Source organism: Etheostoma cragini, chromosome 16 (genome assembly GCF_013103735.1).
Source record: "Etheostoma cragini isolate CJK2018 chromosome 16, CSU_Ecrag_1.0, whole genome shotgun sequence".
NCBI classification, from domain to species: Eukaryota; Metazoa; Chordata; class Actinopteri; order Perciformes; family Percidae; genus Etheostoma; species Etheostoma cragini.
Window position 1 is genome coordinate 12775922 of NC_048422.1, and position 11088 is coordinate 12787009.

At 38.6% G+C, this 11088-nt stretch overlaps 1 protein-coding gene across 1 annotated transcript in view; it reads right to left on the reverse strand.

Annotated features, from left to right (window-relative positions):
- Window positions 1-117: 117 nt before the first annotated feature.
- The window catches only part of fgf10a (fibroblast growth factor 10a), a 21913-nt gene continuing 10942 nt past the window's right edge, over window positions 118-11088 (reverse strand). Inside the window, exons 2-3 of the mRNA XM_034896817.1 lie at window positions 3721-3824; window positions 118-955 (exon numbers count right to left, since the gene is read on the reverse strand). Coding sequence (XP_034752708.1) covers window positions 755-955; window positions 3721-3824 — 305 coding nt within the window. The 3' untranslated portion in view covers window positions 118-754. The remainder of the gene's footprint in view (window positions 956-3720; window positions 3825-11088) is intronic.

Here is an 11088-nt window from a genome sequence, read left to right on the forward strand (position 1 = left end):
TATATATATATATATATATATGTGTGTTTATTTCTATCTCTTTGCTGTATTTACAATATGAACAACCAAGAATTGAACCGTAAAAATCTCTAAAAGCATTCAAATCAGTCAAACAACTTAAAGACAAATATATTTTTATATTTATTCAGGTTTAAATGATTAGTATTCCAAAAAAAGCATAAATGGTAAAAAAGACAAGAATTTGTCCTTTTTGTGTTTTTGTTCTTTTTTCGTTAAATATTACACAAAATAAATAAATTTAAAGAATAGAACATGATCGTGTTAGACTTGCTGTTGTGTTGGTGGTTCTTTTCTCATCCTTTTACATTTTCTGCTCTTTTCTTCTCCTTTTCTATAAGTCAGCTTTCTATCAAAACCTCTTGTCTTTGTCTTTTCCTCTTACATATTTATCATTTTTATTTCTTCCCAGTCCAACTCTTCACATGTACACAAATCTAGAAATGTGAGTTACTAATCACATTTTGGCACAGAAGTAATTTATTTTCTACTGTGCCAATGTTCTTGATAACTTAAAACAGAAAATAGTATATACATTGTATAGCAATATATCTTATTTCTTTCTTAAAAAATAGAAATGTCTTTGCGCAACAAAATGTCAATAGGTTTGAATTCTGTTCCTCCTCAGTGCATCATTCAGATCTGATTCAGATCTGTCCAATGTAGACATCGCTGTTCTCTAAAAAAGTCCGATAGCCCGCAGTGTGCCGAGCTCTCTCACGGCTGATATGTCCAATCATCGGGGTTGGACCACAATGGGCAGGAAGTGAGTGGCAGTGTTTTTCCTCCTTGTCTTCTTACCCCTCATTGGCTTGCCGTTGGCGTTCAGTCCCACAAACATGTGCTTCTTCTTGTTGCGCCACTCTGCTGAAGCGTAGGTGTTGTATTTGTTCTCCTCGATGCGTTCAATCAGACGGCAGTCCGGACCAAAGTCCCTCTGCAGGGGAGGGACAAAGAATGTAAATGTCAGAATTTTTAGACCTGAAATGGTTAGTCCATTAATGTTGATTCCAGTATGGCTGAGTGATTTGAAAAAAAATATCCAATTGTGATTATTTTGACTGATATTGCAATTGCAATATGTTTCATGACATTGGAGGGAATTGTCATTTTTGTGTCATTATTTTCATTTTCATTGAAGAATACATTCAAATAATCTTGGTGTGATAGTGAGAAATGTTTTTTTTTTCCAAAGTCTGTGAGATAGGATTTGTAGGCCGGGACCTCTCGGTAGCACCAGCAATATTTAATTCAAAATGGTATTTTGAGAGATATCTTGACTTTAACAAATATTGGGCCTCTTGCGATTTGGATATTGCCCAAGTCCATATAATAAGTAATTATTCAGCCCTAAATTTCAGTTTCAAGGATTTGCTGATTGTCTTTGTCTTAACGGTAAACTGAATATCTTTAAGTTTTGGACTGTTTTTTGATTTATTTATTGCAGATCAACATTAGATACAAGAGCCACTGTGAGCAGATCAGATCAGAGCAGACTTTTGCGTTTTTACCCTTTTTAGAGAGGAACGTAACATTTGGAGCGTTTTTTAACCCTCATGTTGTCCTCAGGTCAAATTGATCAATTTTCCTATCTCTATGTTCTTTTTAATAACCCAAATAACATGATTGATTCCACACAGCGCTCTTTGGCAAGTACAAATCTCTAATTTCATTCATTTTGGGGTGTCTTATTCAATTTTATAGCATTTGAAAAAACAACTGAATTGGTTTTGAAATAGTAATGAGTAAAAGTTGACATAGTCCTGTGTGTGATTATCCATCAATGTACATTCCTTTAAATTTAGTCAAAATAATTCCTAACTTCTGCTTCTCTAACTCAAACATTAGGTATAATTTCCTATAAATGAGGTTTATTGAACATACATTCTAAAAATAACTGTCAAAAGTAAAGTTAATGAATTAGTGTTACATAGTGTTAAAGGTTAAAAAAAAGTAAGAACAACATAGGAAAAGTTAACAACATCCATTAAAAAGAGTCAACAAAGGTGTTGACTTTCGATTTTGACGGGAAGACAACGCAAGGGTTAAGATTTCCACTCTGGAGGGTCATTTTTTGTGTTTTTAAGCCCCAAAAACGGTGCTTTTACTCGCAAGTGTTGTCGTTTAGACAAGGCCTTTTAGTTAAGAGACCAAAAAGAAAAACCAGGAGTGAGTTTTGGACTAAATTTAAGCAATCTGACATGGCATTACCTTGTGCTTGAGGAAAGGGGAAATTGCAACGGTTGTCCTATTTATATAGACAATTAGAAGATGGAAAAAGATGCCCAGGTTGTAGGTGGTATAGGTGACTGGGGCAGAGAGGTTAGCAAGAGAAGCAACGTGTTAAAGGTTTGGGCTCTGTGCCAGGGAAGAGCATCGTGACACTGTGTTAAATAAAGAGAAAATGATCTGAGAGAGTAACATTTGTCGGTTTACTGGAAGTTGCCCTTGTGCTTGGGGCTAACATCGCTTAAACATCCAGTTAACTGGATGCGGTTATTCACAAGCAAAAATGTACTCTTCACGAACGCACACACACACACACACACTTTCTCCCTCCCCCCCACTGTATCTGGCCACAGCTGTTTAAATTGGTTCCAGAAGTAAAACTGAATGTTCTCAAAGCAAAATGAGAATATTTTACAGACACTGGGTGGCTTTTGAACGTATGATGACTCTCAGCACTGTGCGTGTGCTGACTGCCTTTTAATTAAAATGTTTGGAAAGGCAGATGAAGAAAAAAACACTAATCAGGACTAACATGAAACTGTGGTGAAACTAAATAATATTATTACTGTTTTACTATGTGACTTACTGGCCAGATCTTAAGAAGTTAATCTTCGTATTGAATAGACAAACAACAATTAAAAAAGATACATTTTATTGAATTTATTCACCCGTCATCATTGGTTTCCTTTGAGAATTATATAAATATTGAATTATGGTAAAAACCTCAAGGCAATCACAACCCTATGTGTCCCTTACGTTTATTAATCTGGAAATGTAATGAAACAATGATTTCATTTGATTACCACCGGATAAAGAAGTCACTGTGTTAAGCCAACAAGTGTAATCGAACGCCAGCCCTTCACTGCCGCGCTACTATGGCTTGTGTTGCACCGAGCAGAAGACGTCATGGGAATTCGGTTTCAGGCCATGCAACAGAATGCCTCTCTGTCTTTTCTACCGTGTGTCATTTCATCTGTGGTGTGGCTCCCAGAGAGACACGCTGAAAGTTGGGTCTTTCAAAGTAAGCAAAAGAGAAAAAAGGAGGGAGAGAATGGGATGAAGAAAAGGAGGGAGAGAGAAAAAACATGAAACAAGGGCTGCTCTCCCCAGAGGGACTGAGGCAGAATAGAGAAACTGAAGGATTGTGTTCCCTGTTTCTGAATGGAGAGGTAGGTAGCAGAGACGAGAGCGCACATTGACTGACTTTGGTTCCTATTTCTGGAATAGAGAGTCTTGCAGTCTTGTCCATTGTTTTAAAAAGCATTCAAGAGAAGTCAAAGCTGCAAGGTCTGCACTTTAGGGAGAAAAGTGTCTCTTTTGCAAGGCTTTGAGTCATTAAGATTGACACAGATTTACACTGTAAACCTTGACTGTTATGACATGACGTAAGTGTTGGACACTACAAAGTAGAGGAGATTCTGGATTAAAAAGTAATTTATATCCTAGATTCAAAGGGGCAGATCAGCTACTCACCGCTCCGTATAGATCTCCCTTCTTGCTGATTGCCAAGTAGTAGTTACTGCTGAGGCCCCTGATGGCCACGACTCCCACATCCACTGACTTGATCTCCAACATACCTGGGGCAGCGGGGACAGAGAGACAAACGTGTCAAATGGTTATGCGTCTTGGTTCCTCAGATACTGTTGCATTCATGTACATTGTGTCGTCCTTTTTGTTCAGCTGATTTTGCTGATACCAGATACATATGGTCCTGAATAAGGCCGCAACTAATGTCCGTCTCCTAATCGATTCATTGGCTAAACCTTTCAACACTTGGGTTTAGATTAGATTAGATAGACTTCATTGATCACAAATTGGGAAATGTCAGTGCCACAGCAGCAAAATAATTCAATTATGGCCTTTACTGATTCTTGGAAGTGTTTGCCTTGTTACAGAGAAGAAGTGAAATCATTTGAACGACGATGGGATCTAGAATAGAACAGGCATTTCACTACATTGACATTTGTTTAAAATGTTAAACGGTGCATCATATTTCAAATATGTGTTTTAAGGTCAGCATGCATCACGTTTTAATTAAATTCTATAATTTAGCAAAATGGCTTAAAAATACTGTCGTTGAAACCTGAAATCATCTCAGTTACTTTTGCACAAGTGAACCCCAGTCTTGTCTCCCCCTTCTTTTTTTCTTTACTGTGTGAAAGTCAGACCTCAGACCGGCCTCTTGCCCCCTGTTCATTTGCTGGTTAGCTTGTTGGCTGCATGCCCTGGGACCGAGGTGTAAGCCAGGAAAAAAACATTTCTCCATCCTATGTTTGTTTTTCTGACCAGGGGAGCTAGGGCTGGCAGGCAGGTGGGCACACGGACAGGATTGAGAGAGGCTTTCTGGCTGCCAGGCTGGCAAGAGGTCAAGGCGTCCATATCAGTTTTCAAGCCTGGACCAATTACTGGTTTACGCTGTGGTCGCCAGGCCTTTCTTCTCTCCCCCTAAAGACAGTTACACCAAGCCATAAAACTATCAGGGGTTTGAAAGGATTAGCTGAAGGGCCCTATAGGAAGTGGAGCCTGGTTGCAGGATAGATAAAGTGAGAAACAGTGACAGTCTATCCAGAGCATCTCTAAAGGTCTAGTGTTGCTACTCTTGAGATTTTAAATTGACAGTATTAGACAGCTTCCTTTTTCAGTTATGGGCAACCTTATGCCATACTGCATTTCCAAAAAAGAATTGAATCTGCCTATTTCTCCTATGAAGAGTGAATTGGCTGGATATACAGTCGTAGTAGGGGTAACATGAAAGATGAGAACAATATTTACTTTTTCTTTTATTATTTATTTGTAGATTATGCACATATTTTCCCAACTTTGGCAGGGTGGCAGTAAAATAAACCCTGGAATAAACTGTGACCAGTAGAAGCAAATGACAATACACTATGAGATGAAGGGTTAAAGATCTAGCAAATGTCTCGTAAATCCCTGTCTTCTTACCAGATAACCCCACTCTGCCCTCATTCCCACTCCTCTTTTTCTCTCACTGCTTTTATACACGCCACTACTAAACTGTGTCACTGTTGTTATTTCTCATGACTTTGTAATAGCAATGAGACCGTTCTGTCTTTGGAAATGTACGACAACAGCATCAAAATTAATTAGATGTTTTGCAGTTCCAAACAAACTTCTGTTGCATATGTGTTACTGGTTTTAATAGTCTCTGGCCTTGTTTCTTTTTGCTAAATGTAGTGATTGGCATTAATCCATCCCCACTGTTCTTTTATTTGGTCAATAAAGGCGTGTTAAAGCCTCTAAACTTGAAGTAGATTTTCAAAGCTCACAGTGCATCATGTTGGCTCATTATGTTAAGTCCATTAATCACACAGACCTGTACCACAACACAACACTTATCTATCAGGTTCAAAATGTTCCTAAACTATAATCCGTCAGAATAAGATCTGTCAGTGCTGTGCCATAGGCCGCTCCACCTGTTCAAACCTTTTCCCTCTTCCCGTTTGATGTGGTTTGTCAAAAACCAAAGCACAGGGCTCTTTTATGGCCCCTTTACTAGTTACCAGAAGCAGCCCGTGTGCCTGCGAGTTGAAAGGACAGGCTGCCACAAAAGGCTTAGATTGCGACAACAGAGTTTATGGCGAGGAGACAGAAAAAAACAGGACTGAGCTTTTAACACAGACCCATTCATCAGGTTTTTGTCATAAACACAGACACACACACAACACACACACACACACACACACACACACACACACACACACACACACACAAGCAAATGGTTTAAACTCTAGTGCTAGTCATAGCTTGCGCTAAAAATTTTAAAGTGAAATATTTTACATTCAACACTTAGCCTTATTGGTTGTTGTATATTGCTATTTTTTCTGAGAAGGGAAATTGTTTTTCTCCCTCCTTGTGTCCACTGGATCTCAGCCAATTAATTAATTATGAATTTTTGTTTTTAAGTGCAAAAGAAAAAACATTTTGTAACCCAACACTGAAAGCACAAAAAGCACAGGATTAGTTAATATAAAAGGCACCAACATTTTCTGCTATCACCAAGGGCAAACACCTGTGTGTAACAGGACAACTCTACAACTTTCATAAAAACAACACAAAAGGGTCTAAGCCAGTCAAGCCCAAAGCGTAACAATAACAGAGCTACAAGTAGAAATAAACACAATATGGCCTTCTAACAGTAAAAAACTGTTCATTAACAACTTCATCAAGACTATTACAATTTTGCTAAACTAAACTCCAAAGGGACCCTGTCAAATCTCTAAATGTGATTAGAAATTTGCCTTTTCAAATGCTAATCAGGCGCACGAAAGCAGACTGTATATACGCAACAGCAGCTTTAATAGATTTAATAGATTTTTTGATCTACTACGTTGATTAGTCATTAAAGGGTTTATGACATTGGCAGATCATGACTTCTTGTGTCTTGACTTTGGGATGTTAAATCCACGTTTCATGGATGGTTGTTGTTAATTTAGCTTCAATGTTCCTTTTACTTCTGTTTTCCTCATGTCTTTCTGTCCTCATTGGGGTTGGGTACTTGAACCCGGTGCAAATACGGCACCGGTGTCTTAACAACCAGTATCTACCGGAATGAATAGTAGCGCAAATATCGGTGCCTCATTTTGGTGCTACTGCAATGCCAGCTCCGAAACAAGACATTAAAGGCAACACAGAGACGTAACAGTCTGTAGCTGCAGTTGTCAGAAAAACAACACAGACGGTGTGTTCACTTGAAACTCGCCTCGCCCGTCTTGTGGTGCATTCAAAGTTTTTGTATAATATCCATACTCTAGTGGTTGTTTTTCTCATTTACCAGCAATTTCTGGCTGAAATTAGTCAATGTCTTAAGTTATTATTACATTTTTAATAAATAATTTAATTTTGACCATATGGTCTTAGCAATAAACAAGCCATTTTTGTTATCGTTTTGTGTTTCTTTTGTTTCTAATATATATATATTTTTATAAAAATCTTTTTTAGGCACCATCACCGTTTCAAAAGTCGTTGGAGGATCGTTTTAGCACCGGTATTAGGAAAAACCCAAACAATACCCAACCCTATTCCTCATCATCATTTGCTTTAAATGGCTCTATTTTCTTCTACTCTTTTCTCAGTTAAAACGGATCTTCCACACACACTGGCGTACTGACTTGCTAGCACAGAATTTCTAGTTTTGAATGAAGTACTGTTGGAGAAGCCTACAGTTATTAATTTATTGACCAATTGAGTGGATATCAACCTTGGTTTGACATGAATGTTACTTGATGTCTTTGATAGAGCGCTTTCTTTCTTAATTTATGTTTTGGGGTATTCATGCCTTTTTAGTAGTAGTAGTTAACATAAGAGAGATGACAGGAAATGAGGGAAGACGGACAGGGAATGAGATGCAACAAAGTAGTTCTCAACGTAGGTAACCTAGGTAACTTAAAGGTAAAATAGGTAATACTGACAGCTAGTGTTTAAAATAGTTACTGCAGTAGAAATTCTAAATACTGGAGAGTCGTCTCCTCCGAAGGTTTACGTTGGTTTCCAGGCTGAGACCGCAGCAGCCACAACAATGTTGCTAGACGCTTGTGTCCCATAGCCAGACATTACTTCACAGCACAGCGGCGTAGCTAACGTTAGATGCTGGCTATATTAACAGTCATAAAAGCCTGTGCTTACACGGAGCTATGTTCCCAACTAACAGACACACTTCCTCGGCTTAGAAATACATTAGGGACCGCTAACAATTCCCCAACCTCGCCGTCCTTTTCCACCCAACTTAAATACACACTTTATTGACTTAGAAATACAGCAACAATCGCTAAACACACTACTAAATCACGGTCCTCTTTTCCCAATTTACAGCCCCCTGTCTTTGCTTAAAATGACTTATTGCTGTCGGCTACGGCCGCTGAACACGATGCACATTGGAAACAGCCGTGGCAGTTAGCAGGGTTAGCATGGCGGCGTTAGCCAGGACCAGTCTGGATCACTCTACTGGCTGTGTCTCAATTGTTTTTGCGAGTATGTAAACAGCTCCGGTACTATAGCTATATAATTCAATGTGAGTACACGAATGTTGAAATGACATAACATGCCCGTCCCTAGTAGCCGTGATAATTTACCTGAAGCTAATGCTTACCTATTCTGAAGGAAATTAGCCAACTCTGTGTCCTTTTGGGCTCTAAGCTGTCTCAATCTTTCAAATACACCTCCAATATTCACCCGGGTTTGTTACGTTTCTGGTCATGCAACTGTTAGAAACATGCATTGTTTTAGGTCGGGTAGAATCTATCTCTGTTGATTCTGTTCGTTTAGTTTGCTGCTTTCATGGCTGTACTAACGTTACAGCTGTAGCACGCTTGGTTTACGTTTTTGCAGATCTGGCAACCCGGCCTGGCTGTCAAACTGGGTAGTTGATAACAACACACAGGCCAAAACACAAACAGAAATTCCATCATGGAACTAAAATTACAAAAGGAGAAAATACCGGCATTAGCATTGTTGTCAGAAAAGATTGTATTTCAACTTTGCATGATTCCTTAATATCTGATGATGTATTGGGGTCATTTTAAGATTTATTACAGTAAATATATTACATGTGACATTTAGTAAATATACAATACTGTAAGACATTCACTTAAGAATTTAAGATGAATCAAACACTCATCGTCACTTTTTAAAGAAATGTACTGCTCTGAACAGCATCACCGTGCACAAATACATAACATGCTCATAGATCCACACACACGGGAACACACGTACTGCAGACCTCCTGTTGACCCCCCTGGCCCCCTTTAGAAACACGGTCAGTGAGACTCCAGCTCAACCTAAAGGTTATGGGAGGTTATGAAAATCTTTCCACTGTTTATCCAGGGGCTTTTTTGAAGATTATACAGCAGTTGTTTACAATTTGACCTCGACATGGTAACCAGCTGTGATTGGGTCTACTGCATGCCTGCAGCCTGTAGTGGTCTCACTGTATTGTGAAATGTTGTCACTTACAGACTAGTTTATGTCATGAACTCAGCGAGAATAATTGAATTGGTTTGGTACCTTTGTTCTGGGTCCCATATTTAGATATTTAAATGACTTTACTGTGTTTTTGTGCAGCGACTAAATATGTCACGCTATTTCTTAGATAAGTATAGAAATATATAAATCTGTCATCCAAGCAACAAAAAAATCAAACTAAAAGTGGCCCCTATTATGTAATAAAAAAAAGATTTAATATCTGAAGTGCATCAGTTGAGGTCTGAACACTAAGATCATTTTTCTCTTGGAAACTATAGCAACAGAGTGACTGACGATGTCTCGTATTCATTGTGACAAGGGTTTACATCTGAAAAACTGAAAAAAAAACCTCAAAAGAGAGAAAACAAGAAAAGACACAAAAGAAGAATAGACAAATTCAGAAAGGAAACATATTAATACACTATTCTGCTGTATTTGGCCATAGAGATACAAAAAGCAGAGTGCAAAAGGCATGCAAACAGTTCTTCTTGTCCACTGCTGCATTTCAGCAAACCCCTGTTTTTAACAAGCTTAAATTACTTCCTTTGCATTATTTTTTCTTGATGTTTGGTTAAATATTTCCATCTCTCTTCTCTGATAGAGAACCAGCACTTCTCGGTTGTGCAGTTTGCATGGTGAGTGCTGGTGGAGGTATTGGGTTGGACTGGAAACTGCTGTATATTATGTGTTTTGAGCGTTGAGGAATTGGTTTAGACTGATGTGGTTGACATTAGTATCACCATGCACTAAGTGGCCACATCACAGCCTGCTTGGCCAACGGTTTTGACCGAAGCAGAGAAAACAGAGGCCTGTTTCTGATTCAACAGCATCAATATTGTTTAACAAATAGAATTTTTGTCCAACTGATTTGTTTTCTTAATTAGTTTTGCTGTTATTACATTTCTGGGTTATACATTTGATTAAACAAATGTTGTGTGCCCTTTTATGTACTACATTTAATGTGTTTCTTCTCAAGTATTTTTTTTCATTAGCAGGGTTATTCTCTTTGACCTGCACTCACTGTGTTATTTATTGTATTCCTTCCCCCATGATGGTTTTATTTCCTTCCCTGACAGAACCACTCACATCATTCTTTTTTTTTTTTTGGACAGAAATGGCCCAAACCACACAATGTTCTTAAGGCTGTATGTGATTTCAAAACTGGCCAGTGTATGAAAAGAAAAACAAACCCAGATTATTCCAAAATTGAACAAAAGGGTTCACCTGAGTGAAAACCCTCAGTTTAAAATACCAGAAGTCTAGCCAACAGATACCGTTAACTTTCTCGTCTGTGCCGCTCATCATTCCAGCATCGCGTTATTTCAGATCACTTTACGGGGTGCGGCAAGACCGCAGCAAGTTATGTCACACACATTTAAGAGCTGCTGGGAGGAAACCAAAAGAAATTTACAGTGATGTTAATGGTGATTTGAGGGAGAGGAGAAAGAACAAACATAACCACCTAAGATATTGTGATTCCTTTAACACAGTTGACTTTGTAACATGATAAAGTGCCAAAGCTGCCAGCTTCTGTCAAAACATTTCACAAGCCTGACACGACAGGAGTTATGTTTTCAGGCAAAGTGCTGTGACCGTCGTCTGCATTTCACACATTTTTTATTTATAGTTCAGCTGCCAGTGAGATGTTGCCCAACTGTTGTGGTTGGATTTGTTAGCGTTGGACTGTCAGCTTTAGAAATCTTGTTATATTACACCGCAGATATAATGCACCGGCGTGCTTAAATATTATTCAGTTTGCCACAAGTCTTTCTGTCTCCGTATCATAACTTTCTATGCCTCACACGTGTGTTTATGATGTACACACACACCACACACACACACACACACACACACACACAGAGG